General features: G+C 38.0%; 1 protein-coding gene across 3 annotated transcripts; it reads left to right on the top strand.

Annotated features, from left to right (window-relative positions):
* The first annotated feature begins 924 nt into the window (after positions 1-924).
* Positions 925-22,659, top strand: GINS1 (GINS complex subunit 1). 3 transcript variants are annotated; one of them, XM_019719271.2, is made up of 7 exons: positions 925-1,219; positions 4,065-4,129; positions 9,205-9,303; positions 9,806-9,896; positions 12,857-12,973; positions 16,914-16,988; positions 21,271-22,659. In XM_019719271.2, the coding sequence occupies exons 1-7, from the start codon at positions 1,145-1,147 to the stop codon at positions 21,337-21,339; spliced, it is 591 nt and encodes a 196-aa protein (XP_019574830.1). In that variant the 5' UTR covers positions 925-1,144; the 3' UTR covers positions 21,340-22,659. The 3 variants fall into 3 exon arrangements, with proteins under 3 accessions (XP_019574830.1, XP_074174104.1, XP_074174103.1); XM_074318002.2 differs by lacking the exon at positions 925-1,219 and adding an exon at positions 1,273-3,437; XM_074318003.2 differs by lacking the exons at positions 4,065-4,129; positions 9,205-9,303; positions 9,806-9,896 and having other exon boundaries at positions 977-1,219.
* The last annotated feature ends 1,560 nt before the right edge of the window (positions 22,660-24,219 follow it).

The raw sequence follows: 24,219 nt of genomic DNA, 5'->3' as shown, positions 1-24,219 counted from the left end.
AGGGAATATAGTCAATGGTATTATAATAGCTATGTAGGATGTCAGAGGGGTAGTAGACTTGGTGGCTTATCACTTTGTGAGGGGTATAAATATCTAATCATTATGTTGTTCTGTACACCTGAAACTAAGAGGAACATAGTTTCTAGGGTCAGCTAGAATGAATCCAAGTAATATTGCTTTAAAAAAATACCGCTTTTTAAAAAATAGCCAAATAAAATGAATTTTCTATAGCAGTAATTCCCACCTTTGATTGTACATGGTTATGAAAATTTCCATAATCATGTTAGGAAGACTATGGCTATGTGAATTCGTGTTAATGTAAGGCATTTTTCCCTCTCTGTAGACCTTGTGGCTAAAGCTATTTTACCAGTGTTTTTAAATGACTGCTTTAAAATCAAAGGTGGTACTGTAGAGTCGAAAGGTTAAATCCTGTGTGTGTGACCTTGGGCAAATTATCTAACTTCTGTTTCCTAATCACTACCAAGAGTCTTAATATCTACTTTAGGGTTAATCCTGAGAATTAAATGAAATATGCGTCACAGTCCCTACCGAACAGGAGATACCCAACAAAAGTTGGTTTCTCTTTACCATCAAACAAAACACCCGCACTGCAAAACTAAACAACTGGGTCATAATGTTAATGCACACCAAGTTTCTGGGCCCTCCTTCTCAAGCTCAAAGAGCGCACCCCTTTGAACCCAAACGAAAATCAATGAATGCAATGGAAAAAGGAAGTTGCGGGACGTGCATTTATCTCGAGCTGTGCTGCGCGTAAAATTATTTGGTTAGCCGCCTAGGAACTTGCAAAAGAATCTTTGCTCACTGTACGGGCTCAAACCGAGGCCCGCCCACTCTCCATCAGATGCTGAAAACAACCCCAGGGACCGACCCCTCAATCCTTCTTGTAGTGCGGCTGCGCAGTGGAGGTAAACGTCCCTTCACTGCCGCCGTAGGCCGCGAGGCCCAGCAGCGCGTTCCTATTGGCTGGGCATGTTAGACGCCAAAGCGCAGAGCGGAGGCTAAAGGCGAGGATCAGGCGCTGTGGGACCCGGAACGAAAACCAGGGGTAGCGGCTGTAAGCCCGTTAGCCGTTTGCCTTGAGAGCGTGCGGTTGACAAGGTGGCGGGACCGGGACGCATCCGCCATGTTCTGCGAAAAGGCCTTGGAGCTGGTCCGCGAGCTGCACCGCGCGTCGGAAGGGCAGCTGCCGGCTTTCAATGTGAGGGGGTACCTGGTAGACTGGATGGGCGTGTTAGGGGGCGGACCTGAGGGCGGGGCGGCACCCTGGCGTTTGTTCCTTGCGCCTTCCCGGGAGGGTTTACTTTCTCATGGAGTCAGCTCCAAAGTCGAGAACTAAAATTTTGGAACATAGCAAAACAGTTTATAGGAGAGAAAAGAAAGCCTTCATGCTTATATCACCCAGCGATTTGGTGCATTTCCTTATCTGAATATATTTCCGTTAGTGTTTTTCCGTGTATACCTTTATTGCTATTTCTTTGTTTAACCAAACATTTATTGGTTGCCTGATAATAATCTAACATTTGTTGTGCACAGAGGCAAAAGCTAGGCGTCTGGAGATAGGTTGGGATTCTGGCTCTGTCTTGTGATTTTGTGTCAGTTACTCCAGCTTTCTGTGTACGCAGTTTTCTGCAAAAATTGGGGACGATGATAATAGTACCCAACTCTTGGTGTAGTGAGGGCTCAGTGAGATGGTATATGTCAGGTTATCTGGACAATATTTGTGACACAGTAATGACTCAGTCTTTTTACCACTGCTGCTGCTACTAATCAATATTACGAATTTTCTTACTACTTCTACCCCAGTCAGGGTGCTAAACACTTGCCCTACATTATCTCTTGTCCTCATAATAACCCTTTGAATTTTAAACTGTTGTTTTCCATTGTTTCCAGCTATATATGTGAAGACCTGGGGAGATTATCTTGCTGGTGGTGACATAGCCAGTAAGAAGTAAAGCTGAGGATTTAAACCCTGGCAGTCTGGCTTTCAGACCCGCATTCTAAATTCTATAGTTGATTATATTCCCTGTTATAGAGCAGCCATTGTGTGGATGCCAGGGCACATTCTGCTGGGAGAGGGGCATGAAACAGGTAGTAAAATGCAACATATAAAGTTATACCAGAGAGGTGTAGACAAGGAGCACAAAGGAGAAATTCAGGTGTGAGCTGGGGTAGGGGAGGGGGCGTTTGAGGCACACCTAGAAGGATGAGGTCAGCACTCTGAGAAGGGAGTTAGGCATCTCAGCAGACAGCAGACAGATGATCACATAATAGGAAGGGTGACTGACAGAGTGTGTATAGGGACTACAAAGGTAAGTTCCAGGCCTAGGAGAGTTTGGTATTCACTCATAAGTCATTTGGAAGCTGATAAGGATTTTAGACAGGGGAATGATTGGGTAATCTTTTTTGTATTTTGAGGATATTTATGGCAGTCCTGTGGGGAATTGATTGGAGAGAAGAATGGAGGCAGAGAGATGGGTATGGGTAGTTATAATGGACCACGTGAGAGATGTGTATGGTCCAAACTGTGTCTAGTCAGTGGGCCCTGAAATCAGTGTCTGGGTTTTAAGTGACTTGAAACAAACAGCTCTTCTTGTAACTATTAGAACAGGAGTGGAGATGGGATGGGCAACAAACGAGGGAACGGAATCAGTATCTTGGGAGGCTTCTCTCTTAGGTAGCTCAGTAAACAACATCAGAGCTCAGGAGGAAGAGCATTTTTGGGAAGGTGAGTTTTGTTTTTGAACATTAAAGAGTACCTAGTCTGACAATTACGTCATTTTACAGAGAAGGAAACTGAGCTGAAATATTGAATCAAGTTCAGGGACTTGTCTGAACTTACAGCATATTGGAGGCAGCATCTCACTTCGAACACAGGTTTCCTAGATTCCAATCTGTTGTCCTCTCAACTTCAGGATAGTTACCTCTAAAAAGCTAGGAGACAACAGTGGGAAGTTCAGTAGAGATGATGGAATACAGAGGTATGTAGATAAGTGTTGCTTTACTACTTTAGGGGAGTGATTCTTAGAAATTGTAAAATCACTCCCTCTTCTATGTCTTAGTTTGGTGGAGAACCTTTTGCACCTTTTGAGGGATTTGTGCCTTCTACTGACAAACCCACCTGCTAGTCAGGTGACTCAGCAGCCTGGAAGACTCAGACATTAATTAGTGTGTTGGTTGTGTAGTCAGTAATTCTTTCCTTTTCATTGTTTTTTCCTTCTATATTTTTGTGGTAAAATAAACATAATATAAAATTTGCCGTTTTAATCATTTTTTAAGTGTATACTTCAGTAGCATTAATTATATTTACATTGCTGTGCAACCATCTCCCCTGTTTTTGAAACTTTTTCATCACCCCAAACAGAAACTCTGTAACCATTACACAATAACTACCCATTGCCATCTTTCCACAACTTCTGGTAAGCTCTACTCTACTTTCTGTCTCTATGACCTTGCCTATTCTAGATATTTTAGATAAGTGGACTCATACAGTATTTGTTTTTTGTGTCTGGCTTGTTTCTCTTAGCATAATGTTTTCAAGGTTCATTCATGTTGATGCATGTATCAGTACTGCAGTGCTTTTTATGGCCAAATAATATTTTGTCAAATAGATATACCATATTTGGTTTATTGGTTCACCAGTGGATGGACATTTGTGTTGTTTACACTCTTTGGCTATTATGAATAATGCTGCTCAGAACATTTGTGAATGTGTTTTTTAAAAACATGTTTTCAATTTCTTGAGTATATTCCTAGGAATGGATTTGCTGGATAATATAGTAATATGTTTATCTTTTTGAGGAACCATCAGACTTTTTTCCACAGAGCTGTACCATTTTACATTTCTACCTACAATGTACAAGGGTTCCAATTTCTCCCCATCCTCTCCAACACTTGTTATTATAGCCATCGTAGTAGGTATGAAAGGACTATTGCTTTTTGATAAGATATATAAATCAAAGATAAACATAGTATACATATACTATTGCTATAGACTTGGTGGGGGTATTAATGAATGTGGATCAATATCATTTTGTATGTTCTAGGAGGATGGACTCAGGCAAGTTCTGGAGGAAATGAAAGCTTTATATGAACAAAACCAGTCTGATGTGTAAGTTTCGATAAAATTGATATTTTAAAATAATTTAAGAAATATGATATTGAAATCAGATAAACTTATATCAGTTTTTGATGTTATTATTAGTTTTTTTTTTAATTCTCTTTGGGCCTCATCATACTCTAGTTATGCAGGACTAAAGGGATTTGTGTTGATCACAGCTGTATCTACTGGGATTCAAGTAGTGCTTAGCATATGGTGGATGCTCAATAAATATTTGTTGTTTGACATGACTTGAAAGATAATTAGGGTAGACCTGAAAGAGATGAGACATGACCAAATAAAAACCCTAACAAAATGAAATGTATAGTTTCCACTGCTTGTTTTCATTAATAGATACCTTAGTGCATTGATGAAAGAACAGGCAATTGTAAACTTAGCAGGAACAGTAGTGATTTCCAATAGCTTGAGTGGTGATTTCCAATAGCTTGTAGCACTGAGAACTAGTGCTACAAAAGGCTACAGGTTGGTAGGATGAGCAGAGTATAGATTTACAGAATATTTAGAGCTAAGCATGGTAGTTGGCACAATGGAGAATTTGATCTGTATGACAAACTTCTTAGGTCCTTGTGATTTGGTGAAGAGTAAGACACAAAAGAGTCTTAAAGACACCACCTTCTAGATTATAGGTGAAATGTTCCATTCTCAACCTAGAGAGAAGTCACCTGTGACATGAGGTTTCATCTTTGGTCTTATTAGGTATATGTTTTAATCAGTTACTTGGATATAGAAATCAGTAACATGCTAATAAGATTTGTGGAGCTCACAGAACCATAGCAGCATTTTTAAGTATAGTGTTTAAGGATAGATACAGAAAAGATGGAATGAGGAACTGAACCATAACAAGTTTATAGTAAATGTCAGGCAAATGTAAAGTCCTGAATTCAAGTTCCCAAGCTATGCATTCATTCAACAAATGTGTCCTAAACAATTATGTACTGATAAGTGGTTCTGGTATTTCAGTTGTAAGCACAGTAGTAAAGATTTCTGCCCCTATGACCCTCACAGTCTAATGCGGAAGACAGATATTAAATACAGATATACCAAATTGGAATACATGCTATGAAGGAACACAACAGAGTGCTAAGAGAGAGAATACTGAATTGAAGATATAATTAGGTTGAGGAATCAGGGAAATTCTCTCAAAGGAAGAGACATTTCAACTGAAGCCTGAAGGAGAAGCAGGTTTTTAAAGAGGCAGTAATTGTGGGCAGAGAGCATTCCAGGTGGAGGGAGTAGCATATGCTAAGTCCTTGAGTCATGAAAGAAGGGAATGCACAGGAAGGGGATGTACAGAAGGCCAGTGTGGCTGAAGCTTACTAAGCAGGCAAAGCATGACACCAGGTGATATTTTTAAGTGTATGGAGCAGGTGGTGGCACATTTGTGTTTTGTGTGGCACAAGATCATGCGGGCTGCTCTGTGTACAGGGGAGCTGAGAGGAGAGGGAGGCATGCTTGTCATCCAGGTGACAGGAGAGGTGACTCAGACTAGGTAAAAAGTGAACAGGTTAAAATAAACATTTTGCAGTGGCCTAACAGGCCTTGGTCCACTAAGGGAAAGGGAATGAGTGTCTATTTTCCTTGTACAAGGTGTGATCAACAAATATGGTGAATGTTTAAATAAAAAAATGTATTACAGTAAAAGACACATTGCCATTAATCCCCCTCAAAATACTCCCCCTCACTTGGAACACACTTATCTCATTGTTCTTACCACTTTCTGAAGCAGTTCTGGAAGTCCTCTTTCATGAGTATTTTTAGTTGTGTTGTCATGGAAGCCTCAATGTCCTAAATTGATTCAAAACGTTAGTTCTCATGGTCATTGTGACTTTGGGGAAGAGCCAGAATTTGCACAGTGCCAGACCCGGTGAATAATGTGGATCAAAACAAATATAGTGCATGCTGCTGCCGAGTGCCATCCAATGGAAAGGCAGGAATCTTCAATCCAGGAAGCGGCACGTAGAATCTTAGTAACAGTGTGTGACAAGTTTCGAGGGAAGTTGTGTTTTAAGGTGTGCCATAAATCATCCTCCATCATGACAACGCTCCATGTCACACATTGCTTGTGGTGTATGGCAATTTCTGTCAAATAAAAACATTATGGTGTAGGGGTGGCCGGTTAGCTCAGTTGGTTAGAGTGCGATGCTTGCCAACACCAAGGTTGCCGGTTCAATTCCCACATGGGCCAATGTGAGCTGTGCCCTCCACAACTAGACTGAAACAACTACTTGACTTGGAGCTGATGGGCCCTGGGAAAACACACTTAAAATAAATAAAAAGTTTAAAAAATAAATCTTTAAAAAAAAAATTATGGTGTGTCTTCATCCACCTTACTTATCGGATCTGGCACCATGTGACTTCTGGCTCTTCCCCAAAGTCAGAATGATTCAGGACATCAAGGTAGCCACTACAGCACAACTAAAGACACTCATGAAAGAGGACGTCCACAACTGCTTCAGAAAGTGGCAAGAATGATGTGATAACTCTGTTTGAAGCGAGGGGGAGTATTTTGAGGGGGATTAATAGCAATGTGTCTTTTACTGTAATACATTTTTTAAAATTAGGTTGATGCAAAAGTAATTGTGGTTTAAAAAGTTAAAAATAAATACAAAAACCGCAATTCCTTTTTTTTTTTTTTTTTTTAACAGGACTTTATTGGGGAACAGTGTGTACTTCCAGGCCTTTTTTCCAAGTCAAGTTGTTGTCCTTTCAATCTCAGTTGTGGAGGGTGCTGTTCAGCTTCAAGTTGTTGTTCTTTCAGTCTTAGTTGTGGAGGGCACAGCTCAGCTCCAGGTCCAGTTGCCGTTGCTAGTTGCAGGGGCACAGCCCACCATCCCTTGCGGGAGTCGAACTGGCAACCTTGTGGTTGAGAGGTTGGGCTCCAACCAACTGAGCCATCTGGGAGGCAGCTTAGCTCAAGGTGCCGTGTTCAACCTTAGTTGCAGGGGGCGGAGCCCACCATCCTTTGCGGGACTCGAGGAGTTGAACTGGCAACCTTGTGGTTGAGAGCCCACTGGCCCATGTGGGAATCGAACCGGTAGCCTTTGGAGTTAGGAGCATGGAGCTCTAACCGCCTGAGCCACCAGGCCCACCCCGCAATTCCTTTTGCACCAACCTAATATTTAAATATTTACTGTATTGTTTGATCACACCTGTGTTTGTACCATTTGCAAATTCATGATCCAAAATTCTGTGCCCTGTCCTCCTAGTTACTTTCTAAGGGGACAATCACTATTACCAGTTTCTGGGTAAAATTGTTTGCCAAAAGAAATTTATTCCTTTTAAATTACTCATGTATAAATGTGAAGTTTTAGGAAGTCCTTGTGTACTTAATAAAGTACTCTAATGTAGCTTGGGTGTATTTTATTTGTACTATTTCTTTATAATTTTGACCACATTGTAAATAATATGGAGAATAAATCTGATTTTCAAAGAGTGGCAGAAATGTGTATAGATCTAGAAGACATGATTGGATGGGACATAAAATTTGCCTCTATTTTCAGTGCATAGAGCACATACTGAATAAAGGAATCCTTTTCATATTCATCTGGTTCCTTTTAAAACTCCGAAGTAGAGTCTTATTCTTTTTGTACATCTGGCTTTGTTTTGTTTTTATTTCACTTGTTTTAAATTGTGGTAAAATGCGCACAACATAAAATTTGCCATCTTAACCATTTTTTTAAACCATTTTAAAATGTACAGTTCAGTAGTATTAACTACATTCATTATTTGCAACTTTCATCACCAGCCATTTTCGTAACTCCTCATCTTGTAATACTGAAACTCTATACCAATTAAACAATTGTACATTTGGTTTTAAAATGTTATACTTATCAAATATCTAAGGAAATAATATATTTTATAGAGTAGAACTAAAATTTTCTCCCTCTTTGTGTGAGGAACACATCTGACAATTAAGTTCACGAACTTGTTACAGCAATGTTGCTACCGTTTTTTGATATCAGAGGGATTATTCATTATGAATTTGTACCAACTGGACAAACAGTTAACCAAGTTTACTATTTGGAAGTGCTGAAAAGGCTGCATGAAAACGACCTGAACTTTTTGCCAACAATCCATGGCTCTTGGATCACAGCAATGCACAAGCTCACACAGCACTGTCTGTGAGGGAGTTTTTAGCCAGTAAACAAATAACTGTATTGGAACACCCTCCCTACTCACCTGATCTGGCCCCCAATGAATTCTTTCTTTACCCGAAGAAATATGGAAAGGAAGACATTTTGATGACATTCAGGACATCAAGGGTAATACGACAGCTCTGATGGCCATTCCAGAAAAAGAGTTCCAAAATTGCTTTGAAGGGTGGACTAGGCACTGGCGTCGGTGCATAGCTTCCCAAGGAGAGTACTTCGAAAGTGACCGTAGTGATATTCAGCAATGAGGTATGTAGCACTTTTTCTAGAATGAGTTTGTGAACTTAATTGTCAGACCTCATACGTGTAGTTGAAGATCAACAGATATTTGTACATGGGAATAAAAACATGCTAGAGGACTGTAATTTTATGAACCATGATGTTAGGTTAGTCTCTTATTCTAGCATGATAAAGGAATTCCAAAAAGTGAGTAAATACAGTGTCTTTTGGAAATAAGAGAGATGAATCAGCATTCAAAAATGCAAAGTACTGAATGGTTAAATGAAATACTGATAGTATGGTCTTAAGCAAATAATTTGGCTTTTGGCTTTTTTTTAATCTTTTAACACATTAATAAAAGCTCTGATATAGAGACAGGTACTACCCTGTTTCCCTGAAAATAAGACCTAGTGTGACAATCAGCTCTAATGCGTCTTTTGGAACAAAAATTAATGTAAGACTGGGTCTTATATAAGACAGTAAAATAAGACTGGTTCTTAAATTATACTAATTTTTGCTTCAAAAGACACATTAAAGTTGACTGTTTGACTAGGTCTTATTTTCAGGGAAACACTGTATTTGGTTAGGGTAACTTCTAATTGAAAAACAGCATGTAAGTCAGTGGTTAGTTCTGAAAATTTTATTTACAGTGAAATATACATATCTGTTCTTTTCCTTTTTAAATATTCTTACTAGGAATGAAGCAAAGTCAGGTGGACGAAGTGATTTGATACCAACCATCAAATTTCGACACTGTTCATTGTTAAGAAATCGCCGCTGCACTGTAGCATACTTGTAAGCCTCTCAGTTTTTGCTTGGGGTGGCAGAGAACAATGGAGCATTTTCCATGCAGTTTTCTAATTAACCATTTAAAATGGAAAACAGAAATTCTTAGATTTGTCTCTCTCTTTGCAAGCATTCTAAAATTTTCCCTTTTAAAATTTTTTTATTACGGAAAAGTGCAATATTCATAAAACGTGGAGAATAATGTTAGAAACCTCCATGGAGCCATCATACAGTTGTAATCATTTTTAACATTTTGCCATATTTGCTTCATATTGTTTTATTATGCTACACTATTGTGGTGCATCATGACATTTTACCGCTGAACTTTAGTATGCATCTCATATTTTCTGCATTATCCCAAAGATGTCTTCTTACAGTTCGTTTGTTTGCCTCAGGAGCCAAATGAAGTCCACATAGTACATTTAGTTTATTGTGAGTCTTGAGTGTCCTGATCAAAACAACTTCTGCTATCCTTTTTGTTACGCCATTTAATACCTTCTTAATGTCCTAGGTATGACCGATTGCTTCGGATTAGAGCACTCAGGTGGGAATATGGCAGTGTTTTGCCAAATGCCTTACGATTTCACATGTCTGCTGAAGAAGTAAGTTAGCACTGTTGTTCAAATCTATGAATTTGGAAAATGCTGAGGCATTGTTCTGTAATAGTATTTATTAGTATTTCTCCTTTTGCTTTTAACATCTGTTTTTCAGCAGATTTTGGCCTGTATTTATTCAGTATGTGAGGTGTGATCAAAAAATATGGTGAATGTTTAAATTTAAAAAATTACACTAAAAGACACATTGCCATTAATCCTCCTCAAAATACTCCCCCTCACTTTGAACACACTTATCCCATTGTTCTTGCCACTTTCTGAAGCAATTCTGGAAGTCCTTTTTCATGAGTGTCTTTAGTTGCACTGTCGTGGCTGCCTCGATGTCCTAAATCGATTCAAAACGTTTACCTTATGAATCAATTCAGGACATCATTGACTTTGTGGAAGAGCCAGAAGTTGCATGGTGCCCAATCTGGTGAATTACGTGGATGAGCACATACTGTAACGTTTTTATTTGACAGAAATTACCGTACCAGAAGCGATGTGTGATACAGAGCCTTTCCATTGTGATGAGCAAATATAGTGAATGCTACTGCCAAGTGCCATCCAACGGAAAGGCAGGGATCTTCAATATGGGAAACGGCATGATGAACCTTAGTAAAATTGTGTGACAAGTTTCAGCTTGTTTGGTACAGTCAGTTGGGTGTGAGCTCCGGTTGAGAGAAGGTGTGTTTTAAAGTGTGCTGTAAATTATCCTCCATCACGACAACACTCCTGTCACATATTGCTTCTGGTATACGGCAATTTCATGAAGGTTATGAAGGTATTTTTTTATGCAGTCTTTTAGGAACTACCATATTTTGCCATGTATAATGTGCACCCACGTTTTTGGCCCAAACTTTCAGGGAAAAAAATCTTTTGTTTTAATTTTTTAATTCAGATTTTTATTTGTTTACATTTAGGTACTCATTTTTTGTATTATAAAGGAATTTTTAGCATTTATGTTTTAACATTATGGTACGAGAAATTTTATGTAAGAAATAATTACAAAACACAAGAATAGATACAAGGTACAAGACATTTTATGTACTGGTAACAAATTTACGATATTTACACATCACAGAATGCCAAGAACTCTGCATTTTTTCAAGTTTGTCGTAAGATCAACAAAACCTGTTATTGTATTCCAGGATAGTATTTTGCATACGGATATCATTATTGATTTCTAGAGTTACACTTTTAACTCATAAGCATAAATAAAAGAATTAAAAACATTTATATAGATATGGAATTAGTACTACCCATGTATAATGTGCTATCTTAGTTTTCCCTCACAAATTTGGGCAAAAAAGTGCACATTGTATACTGCAAAATACCGTACATTGTTTTACCTTTCACAGAGAGATCTATAGTACTGATTGATTTTTGTGTATAATGTAGGAGTCAAGGGGCATTTGAATATGGATATTGAGATGACCCAGCACCACTTATTGAAAGATTCTCCTTTCCCCAGTGCTGTGTGTGTGGTGCCACTTTTGTCATTGAGTGTCAGTATATCTGTGGATTTTGGATGGAGGGTTTCTCTTCTGTTCTCTTAATTTGTCTGTTCTTGTACCAATTCCATACTATTATAATTATTGTAAATTTATGTCTTGAACAATATTTCCATCTTAATCTTTTTCAAGACTGTCTCAACTATTTTTGACCCGTTGCATTTCCATGTAAATTTTAGACTTAATTTGTCAAGTTCCGTTTTTTAAAAAATTAAGGTTTCAACTGAGATTGAATTCAATATATAGTTCTAGTGACATTACAATACTAAGTCATCCAATCCATGAATGTGGTATATCCTTCCATATATTTAGGTCTTTAATTTCTCTCGTTAAAAAAATAACGAGATATAATTCACATACATAAAGTTGACCCTTTCAAAGTACACAAGTCCATGTTTTTTTAGTATATTGATGGAGTTGTGCATCCATTACCACTGTCTTATTCATCATCCCCAAAAGCAACCCGATAACCATTATCAGTTTTACTCCATATTCTCATCCCTCTTCACAGCCCCTAAAAATCACTAATCTACTTTCTGACTTTATAGGTTTGCTGATTGTGGATTTTTTTTACATAAGTGGAATCATGCATATGTGGTCTTTTATGTCTGTCATTTTAGCATGTTTTCAAGGTTCATTCATGTGGTGATGTGTGAGAACTTCATTCGATTTGTGGCTGAATATTCCATTGTATGGATATATGTATCTAATAGTTGATGGACAGTTGGATGTTCTTCTGAAGAATGTTTTATAGTTTTCAGAAAAATCAGTGCAGAATTTGAAGAGAATTCTGAAATGGTGTATTTTTCATGGTTCTGTTTCTAGTGTAATGTGAGAAGAGAGATTTTTGTTCATTTTGTTAATTATCCATCCTAAGTACCCATACCAGTGCCTGGTTTATAGCAGGCAATCAATATTTGTACAGGTATACCTCAGATATTTGGGTTCAGTTCCCAATAAAGCAAATACCCAATAACGTGAGTCACACTAATTTTTTGGGTTCCCAGTGCGTATAAGAGCTATGTTTATGCTATAGTATAGTAAGTGTACACATACAACATTTATCAGTTAAGTTTATCATCTTATTATGGTGTCCACAAACAATTCCAGTAGTAACATCAGAGATCACTGATCACAGATTACCGTAACAAATAATAAGGAAAAAGTTTGAAATATTGTGAGAATTACCAAAATGTGACACAGACACAATGTTCACTGTTGGAAAAATGGCACTGATAGACTTGCTTCATGCAGTGTTGCCACAAACCATTAATTTTTTTAAAATGCAGTATCTGTGAAGCACAATAAAATGAGATATGGCTATAGTTTAAATGAATGAATGGTCATAGCAGTGATCCATGGGAGGATATATGTTCTTTTTGAAAGGATGAGTATACAATTTGTGCAAGTTTGTTTTCTTATGACTTTCTCAAATGTCCATCTTTATGTTTGCAGATGGAGTGGTTCAATCATTATAAAAAGACCCTTGCTATTTATATGAGGTCTTTGGGAGGAGATGAAGGTTTGGATATTACACAGGATATGAAACCTCCAAAAAGCCTATATATTGAAGTAAGTATACCTCTTAAAAATGGATTTTTGTCCTGGGGGGGGGGGTCATATGAATATATAATAGCTTATATGAAAAAGGAAAGTAAACATAAACCAAAACCAAAAATGTTACCTATAGAGGGATGATGGGAATCAGATTGAGAAGCTAAAATTTTCTGAATAGACCTGTTTTAATAGTTTTGACTTTGGAACCATGTAAATGTTTTACATATTATTAAATCAAAGTGGAAAACCAACCCACAGATTTTGAAAGCAGAATGAAACAAACGAACCTGTGTTTTAAATTGGTGGATTAGTCAAACTGGAATTATTTTAAATTACTTTAAATGACATAAATTGATCATATATTTCCTAGTTGGTATGTTCTAAGGATGAAAATAATTACAGAGGGATCTTAATTTTTTTAAATCATATAATTAGTAATAATATTGTTGCCATTATTTTGAAACAGTTTATATATTAAAGAACAGAGCAAAAAAGTGTGGCATTAGGATGCAAGATTTTCAAAATAAAACAGATTCAAAAAGTTAAAATAAAAAAGTTAAGTAAAAATCCTATATTCCCAAACTTGAGTTTGAAGAATCAGTATGGACTCTGGTTGAATCATCTTTTTTTTTGAAAAAGTATTTCTTAGCTCTGTCCACTGTAAAAGCTTAGAAACAAGAACCAAACCTGTAGCCATGAGCATCCAAATTCTGGAGTTGAAATGCTATTTCCCACTAAAGGAAACCAGGACTTCTTGAAAAAAAGGCTGATTCTAGGTCTTAAATAAAAAATGTACAAACTGAGCATGGAACACCTTGTCTTTCTAGAAAGCAAGGAAAATATCAAGGACTACATGGGGAGTTCTCAAAAGACTTGGGAACTGATTTGAAGGAGCTCCCACTGGATAAAGAAGGGACAGTGGGCATCAAAGTAAATGGTAACTGCAGTGAATTGATTAATAGCAATTATGTTAAAAGTATGACTGCATAATGACACCAAACAACAATTAACAGTAATTGAAAAAATAAAACTTCTTTGGGTTGCCTTGGAGAATATGAACGATGCGACTCATTTTGAAAAACAGTAAATAATACAATCAAGCATCCATCTGCCTTTACTGTATAAACTCTATTTGGGGGTAACCAGATTGTTTACAAGGGACATTTCTTCTTTATAGTAGCATTCCCACTAATAAATGCAGCAAGAATAAAAGAACTAGATTGATATTTTATAACCTTAATGCATGGAGGCAAATAGCTATTTAAACCATTAGGTGAAATGTTAATGGAAACCTTAATAATGGATGGATAGGGATGGGTATGGATACCACCTAGACCCACTGCTCAATCTCAACATCTGTAAACAAATCCAAAGGGCACTGGAGTGAAAAAGGAGAGACTTTATTTACGTAATAGTTTGTAAACCAGAGGAGAGGTAGCCTCGGGTAGAAACCAAAAGTTTGCTCCACCATGGACAAAGGAGAGATCACCTTTTCTAGGGAATTTTCTTGCCCACAGTTCCCATTTTGGTCCGTTTCATGTAAATGAGGTTTCCAAATTGTACAGTTCTGATTGGTCCAAATCGTGCCAGTTGGTTGGTATAGATGCAAATGAGGATACAATTTGCATAGTTCTGATTGGATGGAGCAGTTCTTAGTCCCTAGAACTAGTTCCTTGGTCAAAAGATAAAACCAGGGCCGGCCCAGTGCCTCAGGCGGTTGGAGCTCCGTGCTCCTAACTCCAAAGGCTGCCGGTTCGATTTCCACATGGGCCAGTGGGCTCTCAAGCACAAGGTTGCCGGTTCAACTCCTTGAGCCCTGCAAGGGATGGTGGGCTCCGCCTCCTGCAACTAAGATTCAACACGGCACCTTGAGCTGAGCTGCTGCTGAGCTCCTGGATGGCTCAGTTGATTGGAGCGCATCCTCTCAACCACAAGGTTGCCAGTTTGACTCCCGCAAGGGATGGTGGGCTGTGCCCCCTGCAACTAGCAACGGCAACTGGACCTAATTAGTGGCCAGTGGCTCACTTGTTGAAAGGACAACTTGAAAGTGAACGGCACCCTCCACAACTAAGATTGAAGGAATAAAAACTTGACTGGGAAAAAAGTCCTGGAAGTACACACTGTTCCCCAATAAAGTCCTGTTCCCTCTCCCCAGTAAAATGTTAAAAAATAAATAAATAAAACCAGGGCTTCTAAGCAGTGGTTGACTCAGATGGTGTAAAAATGTGGCACATAGTGTGTGAAGCAGTTCAGTGTGAGATTCTTCTTGGTATACAGAGTAAGAAGGAGAAGTCCCTGTCAGAAAATAGCCCTTAGACTCCTATTATTTATAAAATTTGGGCCTTCAGTTGACCATGGGGAGTCTACCTCAGCAGGTAAATTCCTTCTCGGGGACATCATATGAATCTTTCTTCTTGGGGTCCACACATCCAGAAAGGGACAGCCAGACATTCTGTGCTTCGTGAGGTCTTGCAATAGCACATACAAAACACCGTTTGTCAGAAAATCAGACTTGGTCTTATCCAGCCTCTAGACCTAACTTCCAGTTTATGGGAAATTCAGGGACAGAGGAATATGTTAAATGACTCCACAGGAATCCACAATAAAATCTAGTTTATGGGAAACTGCCAAATTGCTCAGTTTCTTTAACAAATTGCCAAGGAGAAGGGAAAATGGGGAAGAAATTCTGGATTAAAAGAGACTTAGAGACATATCAGAAACATGTAATGTGCAGCTTTTGTTGAACTCTGATTTGAACATGGCAACTTTTTAAAAATTAATGAGATGAATGGGGAAATTTGGATACTAACTGGATATTTCATAATTTAAAAATTTTTAACTAAAAGATGCAGTAATGATTGTATTTTTTAAAAAGAATCTTATTTTGTAGAAGTAGATACAGAATATTTATAGATGATATCATGTCTAGGATTTGCTTCAAAATCTAGAATCTAGGGAACAAGATCCGCCAGATGCTGATAATTGTTGAAGCCAGTTGATGGGACGTTGAGTTTCGTAATCTTTACTTTTGAATAGGTTCAAGATTTTCCTTATGTTTAAAGATGTAAAAGGTAGTAGTGTGGTAGGGATTTTTCTACAATAGTATTTCTCAAACTACGTTAAAATACCTTGGGGAGTCATGGTAAGAATCCAGAGGAATTATAGGACATAATGAAATTACCTGGGAAAAGTAGATGCCTGAAACTTGCTGCTGGAGTTGGCTTTACTAGTACCAATCTTAGTACTCATGAGGATAACTCCAGTCCTGAGTTCTCATAGAAGATGAAGAAACATCATGGTTTCCTGTGGCAGCAGTTGGAGCTATAGCCAACCTTCTCTTTAGGGACATTCCTTCTTTGCAGTTGCAGAAGTAGTTATCAAAAGGCTGCCTTATCCCTCCCATCTTCCAACTAAAAACCTCTCCTGATTCTTATAACATGAGTCTGCATCTTCTCTTTCTTGGTACACTTCTAAGTATTTCTGGGGAAGAGTGTAAATATGAAAGGAAATTGGAAAAATTTTTTTAAAACAAATTTTGCAGACTTACCTATGTCCTATTCTCAGATACTGATATTTCATGTGAGGAATCTATAAGAGGCAGGTTGGAGTAGATCTAAAACGTTCTCTTTTCTTTGTAAATATGTATTTCAACTGTTGATATTTCAGGCTTTGCAGAGGGGAAAGAATGCAATGATGTCTCCCCTTAGCAGCTCCCTGGGTTTTCTTGCTGTCAGCGCGACATACACATATAGTCCGAGATTTTGCCTTTCTTCTTCCTTCCTATTAAAACAGGACAGTTGGAACTACTAGAATACCACAGTAGGAGTACTAGGCCTAAGTACACAGAAAAAAGCCTAGTACCTTTACTGTGTGGGTATTTGTATAATCGTTATTTACTTTATGGTTACTATGTATTAAAAAATAATTTAGATAAAACCTTTGTTTTTCCTTTCAGGTGCGCTGTCTAAAAGACTATGGAGAATTTGAAGTTGATGATGGTACTTCAGTCCTATTAAAAAAAAATAGCCAGGTATTTCTTGTCTTAAGATACTTTAAATCTTGTAAGAGTGTTGCATGATGGAAACATTGAAATCAGTAGTAAAATAAACATCACCTTGTGTTGATCATTTATATCTAGGCATTATGTTCAAGATAAGACTACTTTTTCTAAATACAAAGAAATGTTAAGGCAAGGTTAATTAATTTACTGGAATATTGCTTGTATTTAAGCATTTTCCAGGGAAATTATCACATTGGGCATTATTCTAGTTAAGGCATTGTTAAAATGTTGAATTTAACACCTTTCTTCAAATTACAATTAATTAAAAAGGTGCTCAGTACTCATTTTCAGCTTGTACTTCACCATATAAATAAATCCTAATTCTTTAGCAAATAGTGATGTAGATCAAAAATTTCTAAGTAACACATAAACATAACAGAATTTAATAGGGAAAGACTAAAATTATGAAGTTGTAACTTAAACTAAATTTTTCCTTACTAAGAATCTCAATATACAGTGGGTGCCAAAAAAATGTATACATATTTTAGGAAAGGAAAAAACTGTATTAAAATTGTAATACTCGATATATACCAGTAACAAAAAAGGAATACAAATCACGTTTGACTTCTGCAATTATAAGAGGTGCTCAAAGTGGTTGCCATCAGCATCCAGACACTTCTGATTACGGCAAACTACTGCTTGAGCAACACTGACCAAAGTGTCCATTTGTACTGCTGCACATGCTGTTTCAATTTCTTCCTAAAGTACCGCCAGTGTAGCCGGTTTTCTGTGGTACACCACATTCTTTAAGGTCCCCCATAGGAAAAAGTCAAGGGTTGTTAAGTCAGGATAACGTGGGGGAAACTCAACCGCACCTCTTTGTCCTATCCATTGTCCTGGCAAATTTTCATTGAGGTAAGCTGTCCCGTCTTGGTGGAAGTCTGATGGGGTGCCATCTTGTTGGAAGTAAAATTGATCATTCCCACAAACATCTTTTGAGTGAATGTCATACTACACATTGCTACTGTAATTCAATTCAACTTCGAAAAGTAATACGTAGATAACATCTCTTAAAATGTATGTAATTTTTTTGGCACTGCCGGTATTTATTGTTTCCTTAGACTTCTTCAAGTGCACATTAGCTTAATTCACGTTAGCTAAATTTATTTTTATCCTTTTTATTTTAAATAAAGGTCTGGCTTTTTAAATAAATTTTTATTGCGGAATATTGGGGAACAGTGTGGCTTTTTCAGGACCCATTAGCTCCAAGTCAAGTCGTTGTTCTTCAGTCTAGCTGTGGAGGGCGCAGCTCAGCTCCAAGTCCAATCGCCATTGTCTGTCTAGTTGCCCGGGGGCACAGCCCACCATCCCATATGGGACTTGAACTGGCAACCTTGTTGTTAAAGAGCTCAGCTCTAACCAACTGAGCCATCTGGCCGTCCTTTATCCTATCTTAATTGTTTGTAGTCACATTAATACAGGAAGAAAAATGACCTAATGAAAACCACTGTCTTTCTTTGCCTCCCATCTTGTTATCAACCAGTTAGTGTCTAATGATCCTAAGTCTTTGTATGCCTTGGAGCAAAAGAATGCTTCAGATCATATGGTTCTTGGGCTTATTTCCCTAAGAGAGGATGACTTGATATCTTATTCAAGCACCCTTAGAATTTTGAGTAATTTTCTAAAAAAAAAAAAAAAAAGTTGAATATTTTAAAGACAGATTTTCAGGGATAAGGCAAAAGTTCTCTCCCACTGTCCTCTTAGAAGTAGTATACTTAGTTGAATAATACTAATGAATTAATACTAATATTAATAGATTAATGCTCTGGGGCAGCCGGTTAGGGCAACCGGTTAGCTCAGTTGGTTAGAGCACAATGCTCGTGATCCTGGGTTTGCCAGTTCGATTCCCGCATGGGCCAGTGTGAGCTGTGCCCTCTACAACTGGATTGGAACAGCTGCTTTACTTGGAGCTGATAGGTCCTGGAAAAACACACTTAAAAAAATAAATAAAAGTTCTAAAATGAAAAATAAAAAAACAAATTAATGCTTTCACAGAAATCTGTATTTCTGGAGGACCCAGTGTGAAGCTTTGGTTCACAGGAACAACGCTATCCTCATAAAGCAAGATATAAGAAAATGTAACTTTTTCCTAAACACTGTCCTGTGGTTGAATTTCTTTCTCAAGCTTTATAGCTCATCTTCTCACCTCGTGGGCCTCAATGGTGATTCCTCAGTATCAGGGAGTACCTGCGTAGGGCTGAGGCAGGCAGAAACCTAGCTGAGTCCCTCCTCCATCTGCTCCTGTGCTAGACACTTGTTTCCTGTGTGGACCATGCAGAGCCTTTGCCTTGATTATGCTTTTAACTTTGTTTCTCAGTATTGCCCTACCTGCTATTATAAAAATGGGAGAAAAGTAAAAAACATATAACCTACTATAGTTGATATTAAGGGGCTTCTAAAATGTCTGACCACATCTAAAATCAGTTTTCTATGCAATCTATAGTGTACATCATCCATATAGTGTAAAACATTAATAAGGAGACATTTTCTTACCATACAATCACTTATGCTTGTCAGTATGACAAACATGTTTCTGTTATTCTAAAAATAAGAAATCCACTTTTTAGAAGACATTGGAAAAGTTGTTAAATAATTTTTTTTTTAAAGATTTTATTGGGGAAGGGGAACAGGACTTTATTGGGGAACAGTGTGTACTTCCAGGCCTTTTTTCCAAGTCAAGTTGTTGTCCTTTCAATCTTAGTTGTGGAGGGTACTGTTCAGCTTCAAGTTGTTGTCCTTTCAGTCTTAGTTGTGGAGGGTGCAGCTCAGCTCCAGGTCCAGTTGCCGTTTTCTAGCTGCAGGGGGCGCAGCCCACCATCCCTTGCGGGAGTCGAACTGGCAACCTTGTGTTTGAGAGGACACATTCCAACCAACTGAGCCATCCGGGAGGCAGCTCAGCTCAAGGTACCATGTTCAATTTTAGGTGCAGGGGGTGCTGCCCACCATCCCTTGCTGGACTGGAGGAATTGAACTGGCAACCTTGTGGTTAAGAGCCCACTGGCCCATGTGGGAATCAAACCGGCAGCCTTCGGAGTTAGGAGCTCAGAGCTCTAACCGCCTGAGCCACCGGGCAATAATTTGTTTTCTTCTCTCCCTTTTTGTACATTTTACATTCTAAAGGGTTTCTAGTAATTCAGTTAACAAGTTATATAATAATCTTTGGCCCATGTGTCTTTATGACTGGTTTGGAGGCATTTATGAGTGTTTGATCATGGGTCTTGCATGAGGTCTTTGAGTTTGTGAGGAAGGACCTTTAGGTGCATAGTGCCGCTGAAGTTACATTTTGCTTCCTTGACTAATTTTGATAATCTCTCCTGCGGCAGTGATTTTCTAATGCTATTTGCCCTAGACTTTCTAATGTACTGTTTTTTGTTTTTACAAGTATGTCTGTCTTTGCCTTGAGATTACTTTGGTCACCCATGAGTTTGGAAAGTCTTCCTGCACCTCCTCATTCCAATTTAGGAAATGTTCATTTCTGTTTTATACCTCCGTGTGTTGAGAGGGAATCAGACAAGGATACTCCTTTCCACTTCAGAATGAGAACGGTATCCTCTTAGGGTATGGAGGACAAGCGTTAGCTGGGTACCAGTGTCTTCATACACTGTGAACAGCACAAACTTCATAGGTTATAAATAGTTTTAATCCTTGAAAAGTACAGAAGTTGTCATTGTATTAGAATAAATGTTCAGACTAAAATCCTAGAAAAGGTTTAATGGAGATATTCCTTCGTTGGTCTTCCGAATAAGTTGTATTGTTTGTAATCTGGTGTCCCAAAATCTCACCTACCTAGGTTTTCTGTGCATAAATTCAAAAAGCAAACACTAAGGAAACTACATACTGGAATTCAGAAGTCTTTATATTTAATTTAAGGAAACTATGAATTTGTTTATAAAAATCAGTTCAGTACACGTCTGCATCAGTTGATGAAAACAGCAGATACACTTAAGTTTAGCTTTTAACTATATAACTGTTAGAATTTGAAAAATGTATAATCAGTTGCTGCTTTTTAACGATGGAAAATATAATTTAAAATTCATTTTTTTCCCCTTCTTCTGCCTCCCCCCCAACTCTGGTTCAAGCCGTTGTTTCTCAGTCTAGTTGTGTAGGGTGCAGCTCGCTGGCCCATGTGGGAATTGATCTGGCGACCTCGGCGTTAGGAGCACTGTGCTCCAACCACCTGAGCCACTGGGCTGGCCCAATTTAAAATTCTTTACCAATCATTTCTCTTTCTTTCCCCTACCATTCCCCTTAGCACTTTCTACCTCGGTGGAAGTGTGAGCAGCTGATTAGACAAGGAATTCTGGAACATGTCCTGTCATGACCTCACACTGAGGCACTGCCAAGCTTCCCTGTGTTGCAACGCTGAATCCATCCACAGAAACTTCTACACTTCCTTCTCCACCCTCCCCCACCCCTTTGGTTTTAAAAGTTACATTCTTTAATATAACCCAGAATATTTGGCTAAGGAGTATCGTTTGTTTTTCTGTTGTACAGGATTCCTCCTTTTTTAGTAATATGTATCTATAATCATAACATTCTTACAGTTACTGCAATGTGTGGTTTTTTTTTAAAAGAAAGTAAACATTTATTATATTTGAATCTTTTAAACAGAGCGTTTCACTTGGCTGTTTAGGGAGAAAGTAGGTCCCTGTGCATCTTGTGTTGTTCCTGGTGGTGTGCATTGTGTAAGTCGGGGAGTTGACTTTCTGGAATATGTGCTTCCAGATCACATGGGCACATGGAGATGATGTTCTATAAAAATTTTCAGTATATGTAATGTTTAATGATAATTGTCTGGCTATTTGGGATGGAGAAAAAGGACACAATGGATTTGCCTATTTCCAGCAGTGGTGGCTGGTCTGGCTCTTGTCTGTCTGAGCTTGTGGGGTGAGCACCAGTATCACCACTTTGGAAAGGGAAATAGAAATTAGGGCTAGAAAAGAAACTATGTACAGTTTTTCCCCAGATTCATATGGACAGAAAAGTCACATGAAGAGTAGGTCATGTAAGTGGAGGGCAGTTTCTATTGTCCAATGAACTGAATGGTAGGAGTTGGAGAGGCACAGAGTGATCCTGCCTAGTGGTCTTTGGCCTTTCCCCACTAGTCCCCTCTTTGACCGGCGCGATAATCTTAAAGAGGCATTCAAATTTAAAAGACTAGATAAGCCTTGTACCTTGCACATACTATACATGCATTATATAGGGGAATGTTTCTGGCCAAAATCAAGTTATAGAAGCATTTAGGATGTTGATCTGTGTTTTCATAGTAAACCTGCTTAGGGGAGTAGGCTGCCTTTTGCAGATTATTTTCATTAGTGAAAGTAGTTTCTCCCCGAAGAGCCAGAGAAGTGACAGGGAATCTACCGGTTATAAGAGATTTGTGAACTCAGCCAAGTACAGCGGTGGCAGGGACTCAAAGACATGTTTTAGACAATACTCATGTGTAAGGGCAAAAAACTCAAGAACTTATTTGGGACTAATTGTATAACATGTTATTTTAGTTTCTGTTCTGTAGAAAGTAAAACATTCTAACAGAGGGTTTTAATGTAGGGTTTTGTGTTTTTTTTGCACCCATGCTGTTGATTGCTAAATGTAATAGTCTGATCATGATGCTGAATAAATGCGTTTTTAAAAAAACAAATTTCTTCCCATAGTTTTTAATCTAAAGAGATTTTAATCTAAATCTCTGCTGATAAACAATAAAGAAAATTTTCCTAGTAAATGGGATGAATGATGTTGCTATTTTAACTGTGGGTGTGAAGTCACTTCTTTCATATTTACTCCCAGAGCACATGGAACCATGCACACAGGTGAGCCCTAAAGTCCACGAGTCAGCTTTGAGGATAAATGGCATGAAGGCCATTATCTTACTAGCCCACCATCATTCCTGAACTTAAATTATACTGTTGTTTTGTGTTTAATTCCCCCAATAAAATAATAAAGTATATCCTTATTTGAAATGAATGTATTCTACTGTGTTACCCCAAAAATAAGACCTAGCTGGACAATCAGCTCTAATGTGTCTTTTGGAGCAAAAATTAACATAAGACCAGGTCTTTTATTAATTTTTGCTCCAAAAGACACATTAGAGCTGATTGTCCAGCTAGGTTTTATTTTCGGGGAAACATGGTTAGTTAAAAATAGAAAATTTTAGAGGTTTTCATCCATTTATATTGACTGGCTATTTAGAATTGTGGCTAGAATTTTAAACACCATTTTTTCCTTATTGTGAAGGTAATATATGGGTAGTTAAAATATACAGTGTAGAAAATCAAAGTTCCCCCTTCACCTACTAAATACCACCATCCATATGTTCACTGTTAGTTGGTTACAATCCCATTTCTTTTTAGTGGTTTTCAATTATTTTCTAGTTTTTATTCCTAATGTGAATGGAATCTCTATTTTCTAACTGGCTTTGGCTGATACATATATGAAAGTTGCAAATTATGATGTGGCCACATTCTATTTATATGAACTCATTTCTTTTTCACATTGATTTTGTTGTCTAGAATTTTCAGGAAAATGTTGACTGCTGTTGATAATTGCTGGCAGCTTATCTTTTTCATGACTTGATTGGAAAGCCACAGTCTCCTTTCTCAATCTTTCTATCCTATACTTCTCCAGAAAAAATACCAAAACTTGTGGCTTCCTTCAGTGCAACTCGAAGCCTCAAAATAAATTCAGTACCATAATTAGAAATAAAACAGTAGTAATTAATATTTTTCCAAATGTGCTTTTTGGAACTTGAATGATCATATGGTTTCTCATTTATCTCCCTGTTATGAATTATATAAATAAAATTCTATTGTTGAACTGCTTGCATTCCCTGGGCTACACTTTTGGCCAGAGTGTGTTAACCATTCAGTGAACCGCAATATTGGATTTGCTGTTATTTTACTGGGGAATTTTGCAACTGTGAGTGGTGCTGGTTTCTAGTATTTTGGAAGAAGGGAATGTGTGCATGTATGCATGTCCATCCTTTGTTAGTATTGTCAATTATCTGTTCCTATGAAACAAATCACCCAAAATATGGCTTTAAACCACACCATTTTATTAGCTCTCACAATTCTGTGGCAGACTGGGCTCAGCTAAGTGGTACTGCAGATCTTGCTTGGGGTATCTGGTGCGGTTGTATTCAGATGGTGACTGGCTGGCTCGACCTCCCATCTTTGTGTGGTCTCACCTTTCATATTGTTCTTTC

The sequence above is a fragment of the Rhinolophus sinicus genome, chromosome 13 (genome assembly GCF_057876585.1).
Source record: "Rhinolophus sinicus isolate RSI-liver-muscle chromosome 13, RSI-T2T, whole genome shotgun sequence".
NCBI lineage: Eukaryota > Metazoa > Chordata > Mammalia > Chiroptera > Rhinolophidae > Rhinolophus > Rhinolophus sinicus.
Note: the sequence above shows the minus strand (reverse complement) of the source record. Positions and strands in the feature narration are given on the sequence as shown.

What these genes read in the sequence shown, in the direction of transcription:
- GINS1 (XM_019719271.2), top strand. Translation starts at nt 1,145, where the DNA reads ATGTTCTGCGAAAAGGCCTTGGAGCTGGTCCGCGAGCTGCACCGCGCG. An exon ending in CGCTGCACTGTAGCATACTT is followed by an intron (nt 9,304 to 9,805) that starts GTAAGCCTCTCA and finishes TTAATGTCCTAG; the next exon opens with GTATGACCGATTGCTTCGGA. An exon ending in TATTAAAAAAAAATAGCCAG is followed by an intron (nt 16,989 to 21,270) that starts GTATTTCTTGTC and finishes CATTCCCCTTAG; the next exon opens with CACTTTCTACCTCGGTGGAA.